Source organism: Erithacus rubecula (assembly GCF_903797595.1).
Source record: "Erithacus rubecula genome assembly, chromosome: 15".
Classification (NCBI taxonomy): Eukaryota; Metazoa; Chordata; class Aves; order Passeriformes; family Muscicapidae; genus Erithacus; species Erithacus rubecula.
In genome coordinates this window covers 14,548,023-14,566,901 of record NC_136667.1, presented here as the reverse complement: position 1 = coordinate 14,566,901, position 18,879 = coordinate 14,548,023, and the positions used below count along the sequence as shown (strand labels likewise).

Genomic DNA, 18,879 nt, shown 5'->3' with positions numbered 1-18,879 from the left:
CACAGTAAAGTGAAAATTTACACAGTAAAGTGTGTAAATGTATAAAGATTGCTACAAGTGAGGACATCTTGATCCTCATATATTCTCACCACTGGTGGTCAAAACTGAAACCCCAACACACTTCATATGTGGATGTGTCCTATTCCTTTGTTTGTCAGAGCATGTATTTCCTGACACAGTGAGGCAGGTCGCTTATCTCTCAAAATGACAACACAGACATTTGCAAGAACATACAACAAATTCTCATTGTTTACTACAAATATATAAACTCAAATGAAATAAAATTTAATAACTCGACTACATGAAAATTATGAAACAGTTTGTATTTTATACACAGCGTATGTACACTGGTTTTGGAAATGTGGTTTTATCCATGCAAATTTAATACAAAACACTATTTACAAAAAAAAAAAAAAAAAAAAAGGAAAAAGAAACCCAAAACAGTCAGAACATTTTTCAGAAGAACATGTATGTTGGAAGCTCCAGCAATAATGGAAATCCTGAAAAAAGGCTTAATACAGTATAGTACAAGTAGACAATCTTCGAAAGTATGAAAGATGCACTTTACAAGAACATGAAATGCAAAATCAATTGAAATGCACTATCAAAAATTTTTAAGTATATATACAATTTGAGCATCTATTTTTAATGATCACTCTCCTGCTGTGCCCTCAGAACTACTTTTGCCACATCCTGCACACATTTACAAGTTGACCATTTGGTTACATTGCATCTTCTGAGTTTTATAACTACAAGTTACAAAATAAAATAATTGAATACCAACTGAATTGTAAAACAATCACATTTTCATTGTTCTAGACATTCCATAATAGTAAAAAGTATTCACATTACTCCCAATGTATTCCACCAACCCACCCTTTTTCACTACACTGTGTGTGCTCCTCCTGGGAATCTCAGCCTTGCCTTGCTGTGCCACAGCCAAGGAACTCCCAGGGCTGCAGGAATGCTTCAGGCATCACATCTCTTCAGTAAACAAACACAACTGCATCAACAGCTGCATGTGAAGAGCACAGTCCTGCACAGCTCCAGAACATGCATTAACACTGAACAGTTACTGCAAGTTCCCGTGCCAGCTATGGCACAACCAACCCTACACAAATACAGTCATTCTGGAAATATTTCATTGGTTCACTCATTTTAAAATGAAACAAAGCAAAAACATATCCTTGTGGAATTTCCAAATATTCTCTGTTTTACAACCTGGTTTCATAAAACTATGATGGAAAAAGTTACGTTTGCCTTATTTCACATAACTTTGAATGAAGTGAGGAAACTCTCCTTAGTGCCAAGAATTGACTTTAAATGACTGACCACACGGAGTCACTGGATTACGAAACTTGGGAGAGAAACTCTGGTCTAATTGAAGCCTTGCAATCATAGACTTATTTAGACTAGAAAAGACTTTAAATGGATCAAGTTCAACTACAAATTTAACACTGCCAAAATGAAAATTTTTCTAAAACAATTAAATTTGCTGTCAGTCTGAGCTATTCTTCTCCTTTAGAATTTCCTAAGATACTAGAGCCATGTAAATTTTTTTTTTGGTTTTGCTTAAGATTAGGATTCTAAAATCTAAAAAACACTCTAAAAATTATTTTTTTGAAAATGCAATTTGCTAAATATAATTTGAACTAAAAATGATTGATTAGATGTCATTTTATGATAACTGGTGATCCTTCCCGAGAAACTGACCAAGTAGCTTGCAGCAATTTTGCTGCCCTTTGCCTCTCATGCTGAAAAAATAATGGTCAAACCCAAAGAGGAAACAAACACTTCATATAATCATAATTAAGATAATATGTTGCCAAAACTGTACTATGTGAAATACCTAAAGACAAATAAAGTAAAGGGCATTTCATTATGTAACGAACACAGGAGCCATAACTGCTCCTGGGCAATGGCAAGTCTAAACTAAAATTAAATTAATCATGTATATTCTCTATTTAAGCAGTGAAGATCAGTAGAATTTTTCTTCAGGAAAAGAGAAATTTATCTTCTTATTTTACAAAGCAAACCTGTACCATAACACTGCTCATTAAGAACAGACAGTTCATCTTTCCCTCTGTCTGTAAATTAATTACACATGACCCAATGTGCTGCATATGGAACAAACTCAGCAATACTCTGTGCATTCCCTTACAAAGTGCACCAGGGCCACATTAACTGGTTCAGAGCCACAGTACAATTTTCAGTCAGAAAAGGTCTGAGGTTCCCAGAGCAAAAGCCTCCTCTGCCTCACTCCATCACCCACTGCTGGTGGAAGTGAAATATTGGTGAATACCTATTATTGATTAGTCTCCAATTACCACTTGTTTTTGGTCAGGTTGCAGCATCTCTCTGAGTGCAAGGAGGTGTTTCTGTCACAGCTGTCCTGCACAGGCTCACTGGCACAAGGGCAGGGGATCACACTGGCACAGGCAGTGCTCCTGCACCATCAGCCACGCTTCCTGCAGCACTGGGGCACAGCTGTCCAAACCAAAGGGGCTCTGGAACACAAAGGTGGCAAATTCCTTGTTGTTCTAAGCTCTGCTGAAAGCTCCATGTGCTCAAGGATCCTTACACCTCAGCTACAAAGCATGTCCTGTACTAGGAGTGAAGGCTTTTCCTGGTGAAGTGAAATCAACTCAGAGCACTTTTCTGCTTGGACAACTCTACTTTGCTTTTCCCACTGCTGGTCTTAATGACATTTTTGAATTCCCAGTTTGTGCATGTTGGTGTGTGTTTGCTTTTGCTTGTCAAGTAGAGGTCCTTTAACAGAAACCAAGACATTAGCCTTTAGTGGCATTTGATTTGCCAATACCAAACCACATCTCCTATCTGCAGAAGTGCTAAAAACTCCCACAGGTTGCTTTCAGTGGAAATCAGCAGAATCAGCATTTCAAATAAACAGTAAAGGAATCAGCAAAAGGAATAAGTGCCCAACCTTCATCCTTCTCTTCAGTACCATCAGACACATGAAAGTTCCATTTTAGTGAAAACTAAAGATGTCTTCATTTTTGTTTGGATTTGGCTACAGATTTATGTCAAAATCTGAGGAGACTACCACTAAATATGATATTTGAAATAAAGATTTCAGTGCAGAAAAAACCTAACAGTTGTCCTCACCTACAACTTTATTGATGCACACACCTCCTAACTCACTTCAATGTAATTTTTCCTACCATCTAAATAATGTTTGGCTTATCAGAAAATTTTTATTAAATGAATCCACATAACATTTTACAACTTCATTTGACTTACCAGAGGTCACTATTCTAATCAAGAATCTGACACTAAAGTTTGCTAGTATCAGGCAAGTTTAAGCCACGTTTGCTATAGTCTGCAGTTCAGGTGTTCCACAAATCAAAAAGGCAAGAATCTGCTGAAGTAAAGAATAAAGCTTGCTTTGACTTAAGTAAATGCTAGGATTAAAAAAAAAAAAGAAAATCAAACCTACTTATGATTCATGTCAGTTGTTTCAAATCCATTCCTCCCTATTTTATGCTCCTAGTTCTTGGTTAGAGTTTGGAAGGCCTCCAGATGCAGGGGTCTGGATGGTTTCTGATTCCCAGCAGTGCCCCAGTGAGCACACTGGATTAGCAGTGCTGGAGAACAGATGTAAAGCATTTCTGAGATACTTTCTGGGAAGACACACTTCACAATTATTTTACTGTCACTGCTTTATGACCTCACCATATCTGGGACATTATTGCTCAAGTGAAAGATCAGTCACGTGTGACATACTACATCCAGTGACATAAAACACAGAAAAAATACACAAGGCCAGAAGCCCTGTTACTATGCTGATTCACTCTGCAATTTACAGTTTGTGCCACATTATTGCAAAGTTTATTAGGAAAACTAATGCACCCTCCTAAAGCTTTTAATGTTGACTTTTCTTCATGTCCTAAGTGAAAATGGAACAAGTGCAAGAGGAACTGAGCAGGCCTCTGTTTTTAACTACCCCATCAGCTGTGTCAAATACTAAGTAATGGCATCAAATGGAAAATGGGCATCTCAAAGACTGGAAATGTTTGGAACAGGGATTCTGCAATCACAATAGTTCACAGGTGCCACTGGAACAATTTCTTAAAAAATTAAAGAGGAAAGAGAAAAGTGGTCCAGAGTAACCAACAACATGAATGCACTAGAGCTGAGAATGAACAAAAATAAGTAAGATGCTGGGAATCAAAAGGAAAGGTAGAAAGGAGTAGAGCATGCAAATTTTTGTAGAGAGAAGACACAACTATTTCCATAGTCTACCTAAATGAAACAAAAAATTCAAATCTTTTTAGCATAATTTTTGAAATTGCTCTTAAAGAAATCACAATGGGCACAATCCAATGTTAGCAAGACTTTAGATTATTATTATTACTTGTAAAAGCAGTTAGAGATGAGAAAAAGATTCATCCAAGCACAGTGGATCTTTTCTCAGACTGCTCCTAAGGGTACTTGAAGGCTTTAACCTTTGCCATGCTAAAAGGGAAGCCTTGGAAGAATCACAATTATTCTTCCCAATAAGCAAGAAGGCAGCCATAACAGTTTCCAAGGAATGGCAAAGCAAGACTGCTGCTAAGAAGTCTGTGGGGAAGAAGAAAAAAAAAAAAAAGGTTTTTCATTGTTTTCAATTTAAAATGAGTACCGAAGTTTCATATCCAGTTTTCAACTTCCTAAGGAGTTTGAAAAACCCCTAAGCAGTCAGCAGCTGCCATGCTCCATCAAGGGAATTCCTAATGTTTACATTGTGATGTAGCTTAATAAAATTAGCTAAAGAAGGAAAAATGCTACCTTGAGATCAGAAAATGAAAATGTTTTTAAATATGACAATGAAATAGTAGTGGAGATCAGTTTTGAGGTAAAATAAAAGTGACAATTTATAGTTAGCACTTTCATGGCTAACACTGAACTAGAATTTTGCTCTGGTAATAGCAACAAAAGTAAAATGAAAGATAAGGACTTACTCTTTGAGTGGCTGGTTTTTTTTAAATGTAGCAGGCAAGCATTTTGCTTAGTGAATTACAAATTTTTCATTTGTTTTTGCATGACTTTTCAGATAGTGCCTTCAATAAAAATCAAGACTGAAGTTGTTAAAATAATCATTAAGAAGAGATAGAAGAACCAATTAGAGATAGATTTGAAATATGCTATTTCAAATGTCAGAACAATCCAGTTTCCTTAAACACATATTTATCTAACCCAAGATTTATATCTAGGACTTGGCAAATTAATTTATACACCAGCCTCTCCATAAGCTGTGTTTTAAGACAACACTATATGAACAATAATGGATTTTAACTATAACAAGTACACTAACTTGTTTCAGTGGATTTAAAAATAAGCAGCATTTTTAAACTTATCATAAGAAAAAGGTTATTTTTCTTGTAGCTATTGCCTATAAGAACTACAGTAGAAAGAAGAGACAATACTCCTCCCTCACTCTTTTATGAATTATCTTACACGGGGTCTTGATGAATTGGAAAGAACAGAATCAAATCTTATCAAATGCTTAGCAAATATATCTCTCAACTGAAAAGAACTTGGCCTGAAATAGGAAATCTGTGGCAGTCAAAACACTTTTTGAATTGAGCTACCTATTAATGAAGAACAAACCAATGCACACAGATCTACAATCAAAATTATGAAATTATTCGTAACATGTTTAGAGAAGAACTTGACTGTGTATGGTTTCAAAATGTTCTCAAAACAGCAAGAATTTGTGCAGAAGCAAACAAATACATAAACTCAGAAGTTTCAAAAAAAAACACCATAGTGGAAATGCTGTTTTCACATTTATCAATTGATCTAATGTCTGAGCACAGAGACGTGTGTACAAACTGACCTGTGTGCTAATGCCACATGTAAATTACACAATAAACCCTGCAAACACTAAGAAGATAAACACTGATGCTTCCCAGCTAAATTATGGATATACCTGTTGTAAAAATGTAATGTGAGATCAGGAGCAATTGCACGAAATCCTGAACATCACAGCGTAAACCTGAGATTTTGGCAGTTTTATCAAAATGTCCTAAATTAGTCTGTATGAATTCCTAGTCCTCATGTCTTAATCATCATGTGTATTTGCTTGTCTCAAACAAAGAAAAGTAGACAACTTGGTATTTGTCCAACAATACATTAAAGCATAAGTAATTAGGTATTATCAAATTAAATATCATAAATAAAAAGTATTTACAGTATTTTCTAATTATTAGACAACAAATAAGCAATTAAATTGTGCAACAAACTTAAAACACCCAACATCAAAAATGTGAAGTATTACTTAAATCTTCACATACTGATTTTACAAAAAAAACTATTAAAATATTAAAAAATTTCCATTTTATCTATTTTAAACAAAGAAATTTCAAAATTGTTTAAGACTATTAAGAGTTATCAATTACACAGGCACTTCACAGGTAAACAATCTACAGTACAACTGAAAAAAAATATTTGGCACCAACCTAGAAGACAGGAAAAACTCAAACTGTGTCCTTTTCTCATTGTATCCTGTTCTGTGTAATCACCAGACTCTCAGACTCAATACTGGCAATGCTAGAAGTGCGTAAGTTACAATCAGGAGTGCAAAAAACAAAACGCAAATATTAAACTTTCAGAGAGTGAAAGGGGATTACAAGTGATCAGTTGCTCACATTTTTACCATCATACCATCGCTACATTTTTGTCTTATCTTTAAATTAAATGATTGACTCGAAAAATTAAAGTGACAGGGGGTGTGCTTTGTACTTTCAAAAGTAATTCAAACAACATTTTCAATGTAAAAAAAGAAATTCAGCATTTAACTCTAACACTGAGGTGTTAAATGGCAGCTTTTAACTTGACCAGAAAGAGAACCTGATGCTACCATGTTCTCTTTGTACATCCAAAAGAAAAAAAAAAAAGTTATGTTCTTTTAACTGTGAACTGACTCAAAGGTTTTCACACACAGCTCCAAAGTAAGGCTCTCTACAGCATCTGGACAGGTTTTAGTTTTTGATGGCTTAGGTGTTCCCGTGTAGGAGGCTGAAGTGCCTCAGAGAAATCCATATCAACAGAGCAAATGGGAAGTTGTCTAGCTGCCAAGAAGCTGTGTCACATGGAAGAAAGCTGAGATACTTTCAACGCAGGCAACTCAAGCAGAGCTTGAACTGTGAGGCCAACCTTCACCAGACCCCTTTCCTCCAGAATGTGATGAGGCAAGCAAAGTCTCTCCTGAAAAAGAACACAGGACATTTAACTAGTTCCATGCCTTTGTCCCTGGGTGAGTAACAGAGACATTTTCTGAAGTCATGCACATGTCAGAGAAAACACCTTTGGCCATAAAAGTCACATGTGGCTCTCTACAACAGCATGGGCAGAAACCTGCTATAATTACAATCTGTTTAAAGTGTTAAACTACGCCAGTACCAGAAGATACATAAAAGACTGCTAAATTCATAAAGTAAAGGACTTTCTTTTCATAAGCAGAGTAAGAAAACAAGCTGGTGGATGCTGTTGGCTCAGTGGCCTTCTTCCCCCTTCCCCTGTTTTGCAGACTTATTTCCAATCTTTCCCTTGGGATAACTTAGAAGTCCTGATAGACTCAATAATGAACCATTCTCCAAGAAAATCATCATTCACTCTCAAAATTCAGCACAAGTTGGCAATCTTCCCAACAGCCAGCTGGTGTTACAAGCAATTAATGAGGCAAATCTCAGCACCTCTAATTTCTGAATGACCTGTGGCTCCACATGAGACAGAAACTATGGCAGAGCAGTAAACCAGCTTCTAAATCTATGAACTGATTTTATTCTTGCACTGAAGATCAAGGAAATTTTTTTGTCTCATAACACACAGGAATGATTGAATTTTAGTTTTTTTCCCCCACATAAAAGGAGGTAAGAGGATAAACTTGGGGAACAGAAGCACAAGTAAATGGGCTGCAACTACAGCCAATCATTCAGCCTACAGACTTCTGTAAGTGCAGGACATTTCCTAGGCAGACTGAACTCCTGCCAAGTGAGCTGCTAAACTCAAGACTTTCCAGTAACAAAACTTCACCCTCTCAAGTCCATTTCTTTGTTTAGATGACAACATATTTTACAATGATGTCAGTGTTATTTTTACTATTAAAAACTGACTAGAAACCCATAACTTCCTCAAATTCACCCCATAAGTCTGGAATTAGTAAATTCTCTGGTCAGTGTTGTAATGACTATTGCTCCCTAAATAAAGTTCCCCTAACCCCCCAAACATTTGCTGATGTTTTCTGTGTTTATTAATAAATCAATAAACAATTAGTGTACCTGTGGAACGCCCAATTTTTTGCAAGCATCAAGAAAGTTTTCAACATTTCTTCGGCACTTTGCCATGCTGAGTTTAGGCTGTGAAGACAGGGTAGTAGATTTTCATCAGACATTCATGAAGGAGTGTATATTTCTGATGCAAATTCATTTACAGTTACTAAAACACAAGACACATTCTATGAAGACTCAGTAAGAGAAAAATAGCTCTTAAACTAAACTTCTGAGCCTCAGTTAATGCTTCTTCCAGAAAAACTGAAATGAGTAATGTAGCAAATTAATGTGGTAAACATGAGTCACAATGTTTTATAACTGAAATTCAAAGGCTTGCTTTCATGTAAGATGTACCCAAAGAAGAGATAAATTATTTATGCCTCACCACTGCTGGCGATGGGACATGAATGCTGGCGACAGAACGCGGCCTTATGTGATTGGCTAAATGGCAAAGAACCACCCCATCCATCAACGCTGCTCCAATGTCATCTGGCAAAATTACCTTCAACCTGGATTCAAGATTCTAGGAAAAAGGCCATAAATGAGTTACTCTCAACATTAGGCAATTTTTCATTTTCAATCCAGGGTATTTTAAAGCATGGAGATGTTTAAAAGGAACATTTTAATACTAAAGTGAAATAAGCAGAATAAATTTACACTTTAGTCAGTATGAACATCCTTTTCTCCTTACAGGCCTTGTGTTCCTGTTTGTATTATTCTGTTGTTTTATGTTATTTTGTGGGGTTTTCCTAAATGACAACAACATACATTGAGAAAGACATTCTGCCAACAATGACCAGAATACACAGCTCTCAAGCCCATACAACAAACTCAGTGCTCATAACAGGAAAGCACACAACTCAAGGACATAAGTGTTATGCTGAATATGTCATCAGTGCTTAGTGGGCAGAATCTGAGATTTGAAACCACAAAGGATTTATGAGAAAGAGGAAAAGAAAAAAAGGAAACACAACTGTGGGAAAGGCTACTTCATTTTTACAGATGTAAGTTAAGCTGGCCAAGGCCCCATTCTTCTGTTGCAAAACAGAGAAGGCAAACAATTATTTTTCCCACCCCAATAACAAGATTTTACAGCTCAGGAAGTGAATCAGACAATACAAACATCCTTCACAGAAGTCACACCACAAATCAGCACTACACTGAAAAGCAGAGCAGCTATGACTTAGCTCATGCTAAATGCCTTGACAACAGAACTACAGCAAAAAAACTTACTGGAAATCTGAAATGTAGATCCCATTCAGAACTATGAAATTTGTAAAAAATTTCTACACTCAAAAAGCATTTGGCCATTTACAAAACAATAATAATTTTTCTTCAGATCTCATGTCAAACTCTAGCAAAACACAAACAGATTTATTGTCTCCCTAAGAAAATTTAAAACCTCAGAAAAAAAAAAAAAATCATTTCACTTTGTTTTTTTAGAAAGAAAACAACCCCAACTAATTCCCAGTTGCTATTTTGGTTTGACCCAAACCAAAATGTTTGTACCCAAACAAGTACTGGTGTAGCCTGCTACATGAAATTCCTTAGGAAGAAATACAGTTGTACAGGGATACCCTTGTACAAGTGCAACAATTTGCATCAATTTGAAAATGAAGGTTTCAATAGTGGTACAGAGCAGACCAAAGGCACTGCACCCAGCCAGTGGATGGTGGTACCTACACTGCGGAGCTGTCTGATTTGCTCCCTTTCTTCCCTTAAATGTTCCATTTTCCTCCTCATAGTAAACCCAGGATCCACTGCACCATAGTCCTGGCGTGAGGCACGGCTGAAAGCTATCAAACATGAGGGAAGTCAGTCAGCAGAACTCAGATTGAAAACATTCACAAACTAAAGATCTCTAACTGAGGATAAAAACAGAAAGGCATTTTTAAGAACAAATATATTTAAGCATCCTGCTAGAAAAGATGCTGCCTATGAAATATCTTCAAACAAAATGCAGACATCATCTTACTTTATTAAGTGTAAATGGATAATTAGAAAATATGGAGACTGAACTGACTTCAATATTGAAGTATCAGTATGGGACATGGAATTCCATCTGCATTTCTTCAGGAATCTCAATCTAGCTTTCAAAGTATTAGCACTGTGTTTTATTTTTAATATGTCCACTGTGTTTTATTTTTAATGTCCCATTTCCCTGATTATGCTAAATTGGAGGAAATTAAGGAGGAATTGAAGGAAAAAATTACAAAAATGGTACTTAAAAAAAAAAAAAAAATTTCATTGTCTACCAATCAAGCCTTTAAGGCATCAAAACTCAAGAACAATTTTAATCCTCGTTCTTTGACAGTGACTAAGTACACAGAAAATAAAGGAGTGGGGGGGAAAAACTTTAAAAAAAAACAACTCCCCCCAAAAAATCCCCAAACATATCACTTCAAGTTGAGGAGGTTCCAATTATTTGTTTGCCAAAGCAGCTGGCTGTGCCTTTCCCAGTACTATGCAGTGATAAGTAAATTGAGTGAACTGCTGTACTGTGACATCTGCTATGCTTACTGCCTCTTGCAGCCTTGGAAATAAACACAGTGTTAGGGAGCAGCAGCTTACCTGACCTTGGTTTGAGACCAAATGGACCATGAGTGTTACTATCTGTCCTTTCATAATCCTGTTAAAAGAGATGAAGTCAGTTTTCTTCCACTCATTAAAAGAAATAACTTTTGTTCCCATCAAGATACTGTTTAAATTATTCTTGCCTAAAGAGAGTCCTTCTGCTTAACTGTAAAAGTCCTTTGAAGAGGACAATACCACATACAGATAAAACTGTCATAATGAGAAAGAAAAGCAGCACCAGATTATCTAAAATCTATTGCAAAATATTTCCAACTACTGCAAATCATTCTATGAACAGAGTTTAAGCCAACTGTAAGCAGATGCAAATATTCTCATAATGTTTAGAATCAAAATATTTCTTAAGAAATATCTACTTCCAACTATGAAGGTTTTTCTCATTTCTCATCATCTGAAAAAAGGAATACACTCAATATCTTGGTATGTACATGAGATACCCTTGTTTCATTCAGTGCATTCTGGGAGATGTTTTAATTCTGCTCTTTCAGGCTCCTTACTGACATGAGGTGGAAATGTTAACAATATTTGCTTTATTTTGAGCTAAGCAGTGCAGTGCTCTCACAGTGAGATTCCATGCACTGCCACCCCTGAATGAAGGCTGCACCACAAAGGTGGCACCCAGGATTGAAAAGGAGGACACTTCCTTGAGAAGTTTGAGTTCCTTGAGAACCTTTGGGTTCCTGGTGATGTATAAAGTACTAAACCATAAACTTCAAATCCTCACAGTGACAATGTGCCCTGAAGAACAGTCTTCCTTAGGAAGGCCTATCAAATATAGCAAATCTGGCATTTGTTTCATTAGTATTTTCATCAGAAAAGACAATGGAGGCAAAGCAATGCACCTCTTCTCATATCAGCCAAAAAGAAGGGGAGATCAGAGTTGCAAAGGTAAAACAAGTTGCAATATCTCTTTTTGAATTTTTATGATAATTAAATACTTCTAATCGTAATTTCAAAGGAAACTAACAGTTTTGTACCTGCATGAAAACCTGATGACAGCAATGAACACAAAGAAATGTTTGTTGAATGAAAAACAAACCCACAAACTTGTACCTCAGACGACACAGGAGACTGTGGGGACACATTAGTATTATCACTGTCTTGCTAAAAAGAAATCAAAGAGATGAAATTATAAAAATGAAAATGATGATTTAACAAGAACCATGAATTTATGAAGCACATGAGACATGTAACATTTGTTAAGTATGCTACAAACTGTCAGCATCAAAATTTCAAAATATGTAAGGGCAAGGAACCACTCTTCACTGTTTGCATCAAATATTAGTTTTACATCACCTCTGCTTGATAGGTGAATTAATTTTGCTATTACCAAAGCAAGCAAATGTCCTACTGTTCCCCAGCAGGCAATCATGATCATTTTCTTCAAATAAAGGAATATAATAGTTATTTCTGCTATGGCTTTGGAATGCAAAGTTAATTTGTTTAAAAATGACAAGAGAATAAATTTATTTTTTAATATTTTGCACAATTACTGCATCTTACCTCATCATTTTCATTTCCACTTGAACTCTTTCTGGAAGACTTATACTGCAAAACATACACAATTATTATTTTAAAATGAAAGCATGTTTTTTCATTTGAACTAAAAGTTAGCTTGCTTTCACTCAGATGATACTCATTACTGATGAAGTTGCTGAGAAAAAAAGCCATGTTACAAAAACAAAGGAGCAAAAAATAAACAAACCAGAAAAGAACACAACATTTCTAGGTGAGGCAAGACCTTCATAGTTGAAGAGGTAAGTGCATTTTAAAACTAAACACTTTTATAATGTGAACTCTGCATGTGACAGCTGATCCAAGTGAAAAGATCTTAACTGCTAACATGAAACATTACTTCTTAGAAAAAATTATGCAACCTGTGAAAGCTGCTTTTGTAATACATTTTATGTGACTAAGATTGCTTATACTTAAGGAGACTGACTGGACACTGTAAAAAATTAATTAAAAAAGATTAAGGTTGCATTTAAAACTTCAAAGTCTGATTACACCCTTTTATGTATTTAAGACAATGCCTTTCCCACAGGTCTGTCTGATTTGTGAATTGCCTTCACCATTGTCCTAATTCCCTGATTATGCTAAATTGGAGGAAATTAAGGAGTAATTGAAGGAAAAAAATTACAAAAGTGGTATTTAGAAAAAAAAAAAAATATTTCATTGTCTACCAATCAAGTGTACTAGAAAGTAGGAAAAGCCCCATGCAGATAGAATTTAAAAGATCCTCACTACAAAAGTCCAAATTTGTGGGGTGTATGTGGCCAGGGTACTCCTCCTTACTAAGGCAGGCTAAGAAACAACTCTACTGCCACTGGTATCTCACAACAACTGACACCTTTTCTTTTCCCCAGTTTGCCATGGCAGACAGGCTCTGTTCCAGTGGATTATTGCCTTGGTTTTGCAAATGAAACTATGAAACTGTTTTGCTGGTACAGGCTGTTCAATTCACTCAGGAGACCCATCTAGAGCTGTATGTAAGGTGATTTCAGGCATCTGCCTCCATCACAGAGCTCACAACTGACTGGTCCATTTGAGGAGCTACTTCTATATTAGTGGCACAGCTCTTTAACCAGGCAAACACTGAATTCTGTTTTACTTAGAAGTTTCCCCTCTTTCTCCTCCAATGCTACAGCATAAAATTAATTTTAGGATGAAAACTCTGGAAAGAGGATACAACTCCATAATCTCTAATTACAACAATGTATCTGAACTGTATGGCATGCTCTGCTTTGCCAAGAATTCAATTTCTTTGAAGTTCCTTGGCATTTCACAAAGATGTTTGATGGCAAAGACCCAAGAAACTAATTTCATAAGTTAAAAATTCAATTTTAAGTCAGCCTAGCACTGCTCAGAACTCTGCTATTTCTCTACATAGCCCAAAACAAATGTTACCCAATGCTGCTAGAACTCCCCCTCTGTTCTGCAGAAAGCAGACACTGGCACCTGCTGACTGAGGGTGCTCACTACAGCAGCAAGAGAACATGGAAAATTTTCCTTCTGAAAAGCAAACTAATGCCATTAGACCCAAAAGGCAGAAATCATTCCTAGAAACATGCTGCAAAATAAAAGGCAGTATATTTTCTTTGCACTGAAAGTAAGTACATAAATAGCTAAACAAAACTTCCTCTAAATAGATGGTGAAGGACCTATGACAAGAATAGTTTTTTGTTTTGCCAGAAAACAACAATGAATTACTTTATTTTATTTAAAGGATAAACAAAATCTTTGATCAACTTTTTTCCTCTTGATTTTCCTGTATGCTCAAATTATCCTAAATATATATATATATTATATACTACATGCAAATTTAAAAGCATCACAACCTTTGAGGATTTACCTTTACTTAGTTTCACAGTTTCTTCTACTCTTATTTAAAAAAAAAAAAAAATAAAGAAAAAAGTGTCACCCTCCCTCACTCCCTCCATTACCTTGAAATACTCTTTTCTAATTTGTTTACTTCTCCTTCTTTCTTCATTCTGCCAAATTACTGGCTGTGTTTCTGGCCAATGCTGCTCATCCACTGAATCCTTCTGGTTTTCCAGTGGCTGTAACAGTCAGAAATACATTCATGTAAAATATAAAAATACCTCATGTATCAGCACAAAATACTATGAACTACAATTCCTAGGTGTTTGCCTGCCTCAATCTAGCTTTTTGACCACCTGAAAGTTTAACAGTCTTTATGGTGATTCTGACAGAAATCATTATTTCTTTTCAAATTCTAAAATATATTTCACAGAAGAAAAAGAATCTATTAAATAATTCTTCAGAAGATAGCACTTTTCAGCATTGAGACTAATTTTTTAGGTAGGTTAAGAAACCACCAAAGACTGCCAGAAATACTACAGTTTCAAGTGTGGTTAGCCACTAGCAAATCTAATTTCTCACTGTGAATACTCATCACACAGAGAAAGGATGGCTACAACAAGACAGTTTGAGTTTTCATTGGCTGTTCCTATCTGAAAGATTAAACACCCCAACAAGCTGGAAGAGAAATCTCTCTTTCAAACTATTGTTTTAAGCAATACATACTGAGAAGACAGCTAAAGTAGACTGATTCTCAAATAATAATAAATATATATGACTGCCTACTTGATGAAAACTGAAAGTAGACAATCTGAATCACTGTTTCCTGAGGGTACCACAATATTTCTGTTTCTTCTTACAAGAATGAGGGCACTTAAAGCAATTGTAGATAATTAACAGATTGAAGTAATAAGGTACTCTCTACAGTTTAACTGTAATTTTGTCATATCATGCAAGCTTTTCATTGAGGTAAGGGAAATGAAAGGTCTACATACTTCAACCCATCTAGCAGTTGCAGCTTAAAACCAAACTCTACACTATGGTATATCATGATGTACATAATAGAAATTATATATATTATGTAATATGTGGTATTATTATTGTATAATAATATGTTATTGTTCCATACAAATACCTTTATATGGAAAGATATACTAGGAAGTAAATAAGATATACAAGGAAGTAAAATTTATGCCTCATTAGTTTCAAGACTTTAAAGCTGGTACCACTTGCTTTTAAAACAAAAGGCCTCCATTACAAACAAGTCAAATGGAGGCATAAGATCTCCAAAGGGTTTTTATTTTCCACCATAATTAAGACACCTTCAAGAACTATGTGTATAAGCAACCATACAAATGCATACAATTTTCCTGCCACAGAGACAAAATCAAGGAAACAACAATAACAAAATCACTCAAACATAAAGCCACCATATTTACATTTGAATAATTACCTGCCAGCTGTATGGAGACACTGAGGAATTCACTTCATTTGTTGAGACACTAAAAAGTAAGATAAAAGACATCATGAAACACACTACTTCTCTGTGTACTTTAAAGCAAGTTACTTGAAAATATTAAAAAAAAAAAAGTGAACCCTTAAAAAGTGGCTTTTCCACAGCACTACAATATTTTTTGGCCCTCTGTATAAGATGTCACAATGTGGCTTAAAAGAATGACAACTTAACTAAAATCTGAATTCATATTTCACTCTCCTTTAACATAACTTGTCAATGGGTCTTCCACACTAAAGTACTTTATTCGGATAAAGCTTCTTTTTATTTTTTTAGTTTGTTTTGGTTTTAAGTCTCAGAACAGTCTGTTTCATTAACAAAAAAGCAAAAGTCAAATTTAATTCTTCCTGGATCACCCTATAATAAAGAAGCCTAACAGAGGTGCACTTGAATAGGTGGCAGCAACTCATAGAGAACCTGTGGTAAGCAAGCAAGGCCTGGAAGGTTCCAAGTAACAGCTGCAGCATGAGTCACACAACCACAGGACACATGTGCAGCCAGCTCTGCAAAACCACAGGTACCACTAAGAGAGGAGACAGCCAAAATAGGATATGTCACACTGAAGGAGCTGTTCTGGGTTAAGATGCTCCCCTGAGGTATAGCTGAACTGCAGAGAGCCCTTCCCACCCCACTGCTATCCAGCACCACCAGCAGTTATAGTTTTTTTCTCCCCAAACTTGGGTCTAGACATTCCCCATTTCCCTAAAGACAAGGCTTTAGGTAGTTTTGATCATTGATGGTTTCTGGCTTGTTTGGTTTTTGCTTGTTTTCTTCTCCCCCCCCCCACTTTGTTTTGTGTGTGGGTGTTGTGCTTCTTTTTGTTTCTTAATTCAAAGAAAAATCCTAAGTAGAGCTGGTGCAGACAGTGGATTCCTCAGTAACACACCCTCCACAAACAATACAAGGTGCATGCTGTAGGCTGAACTCCCAGCAATGCTTTTCCAACAGCTCTTAAGAGCACAAAAGGAGTGCCAAGGAGGAAGTATCAGATGCCTAAGCACAGCTCCAGTGCCACCTTGTGTAACACAGGATAAAGCATCTCCACAGCACCATCACCTATGGGAGGTACAACCTTCCACACTGGAATTGGAGGTCCAAAACATAAATTAACTGCTGCTATAATCAGACCTACAAATTTGTTTCTGGATGACATCAACTTTTCTAAATGCACAGAAAAACAGATTTTTAGTTTTAATCTGAAGGAAAGCAGCTCAAGAATAGATTACTTTTGTAGCTTGAATTTCATCATGAGCCAAAAGCATTATGACAGAAGATGGCAGTCACAAACAAACAAAAATTAAACTAATAAAAGATTGAAAGCTGTTATACATTTAAGTATATCAATACCATTTTTCAGATTCCATTGGTTGCTTTGGCCTGTTCCTTGTGTTTACTGAAACTGAATGATTAAGAAGCCTAGGAAAAAAAAAAGTATTTAAAACAATTTTCTTAGAATGTTACTTTCACTGCATCACATTTTCTGTAAATAAAGAAAAGTTTTGTTAAGTGGCATTTTCCATAATACTAAAATATATGTGTACACACATGAAATCCAAGCCCATTACTGCTTCTATTTAAATTAAGACTATAATTTCCAGTTCTTGACATATTTCAAGTTCTGTATTTTTAGGAAGCAAAATTGGTGATAATTCAAACCAAAATGAAGTCTCCTCTTATTTTTCTGCCTAAATAGATACAATTTCAACTGATCTCACACTTTTGTAAAAAGTCATGCTGCTCTCAACACAAAAGGCCCCACTGTTCTCTAAAATTAGAACATGAAAGATAGTCAACCAAAAGCAGACCAGAAAGTACAGAGACAGACTGAGCACAAAAAGTCAGTCAGGAGGGGCAGATGAGAAGGTGACTGAGGAAGAAACATTGCAAGTACAAAGGAAATGCAGGCAAAAAGGTAAGATGGAAAATTGAGAAACATAGGCTAAGAATTAAATGGAAAATTTAATGGAAAATGTAACGGAAATTCCATTTTTCTAAAGGGTAAAGAGCCAGGAAAGAGTAAACTTAAAAAGTTTGATGTTTTCATCCGGAGCAAACACATACTGCATGTGTGTGTGTGTGTGTGTGTGTGTGTGCACAGGAAAATGATACAAATTACTATGGATGTTTTAAGTGTTAAAATAACAAAACTATCAGTTACACTTAAAACTGAGTGCTTCCAATAAACACCACCTTGAACTTAAGTGACAAATTCTGAACTCTTGAAAGTAGCAATATTACACTTCAACACTGACTTAATGCATGAAGTACAATGGAAATGTATTTATACAGAATTACATTGAGAGCTAGAATGTACTAAGAATCAAAACACAACCAACTATTCAGTGGAAGAAAGTAAACCAGTAGGCCCCATTTTATATTTTTTTTACCATTATGTAGTGCAGCACAGCCATTAACTTTAAATGATTGATGATTTTTCAATCAAACTTCTCTGATTACTGTGGTAACTTTGAGCTCAGAAATCTCATTTGCAGTATAAACCTCTCATTGTGTGACCCTCAGCTTTATGGGATTATGAGAAGTTAAGCCTGTAAACCTGCAAATGTCTGTAAAAGTTAAAGCCTGTAAAAGTTAAGCTTGTAAATGTCTGCTACACTCAGTCTGCAGCATCTGCTTCATATATTTTGTGTTCAGAAACTAAATTTTGAGGGGGTATTCCAGAATTAACTTATACTACACCTTGAAAAAAGTGTAATAAAAAAAATAATCAGAGCCCGGGTCATCAATCCAGAATATAAGCATGCTATTTTAAAGTTATGCTTTACAGAAAACCCCTATTTAAACCAGCTTTGTCTACAACTGAAAGCAATGAGAAATTCAGTGAGACTTTGTATCAAGCAACAATTACAAGCAAAAAAAAAAAAAAAAAAAAATTAGAATAAGTTTGATGCAACACTTGCACCAAAATGGACACTGTAGTGTAAATGCAATGATTGTATATAACACAAGCTATTCTTTTTTTAAACTTTTTATATGAAATGCAAGGAAAAACTATTCAAGCTAATTCTAACATATATATACATACATTTTTCAGCTACTTTTCACCATTTCTGTGTAACATGTATATAATTAATGACTGAGTTCATAATGAACTGAAATTATTTAAACAAAGTATGTTCTTATACTTTCTACAAAAAAAAAAAAACCAAAACAAAACAACAG

At 35.5% G+C, this 18,879-nt stretch overlaps 1 protein-coding gene across 3 annotated transcripts in view; it reads right to left on the bottom strand.

Annotated features, from left to right (window-relative positions):
* Positions 1 to 219: 219 nt before the first annotated feature.
* The window catches only part of LRCH2 (leucine rich repeats and calponin homology domain containing 2), a 41,202-nt gene continuing 22,542 nt past the window's right edge, over positions 220 to 18,879 (bottom strand). The window contains exons 12-21 of one of the 3 annotated variants that reach the window (XM_079319276.1): positions 17,047 to 17,115; positions 15,640 to 15,688; positions 14,309 to 14,425; positions 12,369 to 12,413; positions 11,919 to 11,969; positions 10,845 to 10,902; positions 9,957 to 10,069; positions 8,659 to 8,796; positions 8,283 to 8,360; positions 220 to 7,209 (exon numbers count right to left, since the gene is read on the bottom strand). In XM_079319276.1, the coding sequence (XP_079175402.1) occupies positions 7,090 to 7,209; positions 8,283 to 8,360; positions 8,659 to 8,796; positions 9,957 to 10,069; positions 10,845 to 10,902; positions 11,919 to 11,969; positions 12,369 to 12,413; positions 14,309 to 14,425; positions 15,640 to 15,688; positions 17,047 to 17,115 (838 nt within the window). In that variant the 3' untranslated portion in view covers positions 220 to 7,089. Of the gene's footprint in view, positions 7,210 to 8,282; positions 8,361 to 8,658; positions 8,797 to 9,956; positions 10,070 to 10,844; positions 10,903 to 11,842; positions 11,970 to 12,368; positions 12,414 to 14,308; positions 14,426 to 15,639; positions 15,689 to 17,046; positions 17,116 to 18,879 lie in introns of those variants that run through there. The other 2 variants (XM_079319277.1, XR_013776071.1) reach the window with 2 other exon arrangements.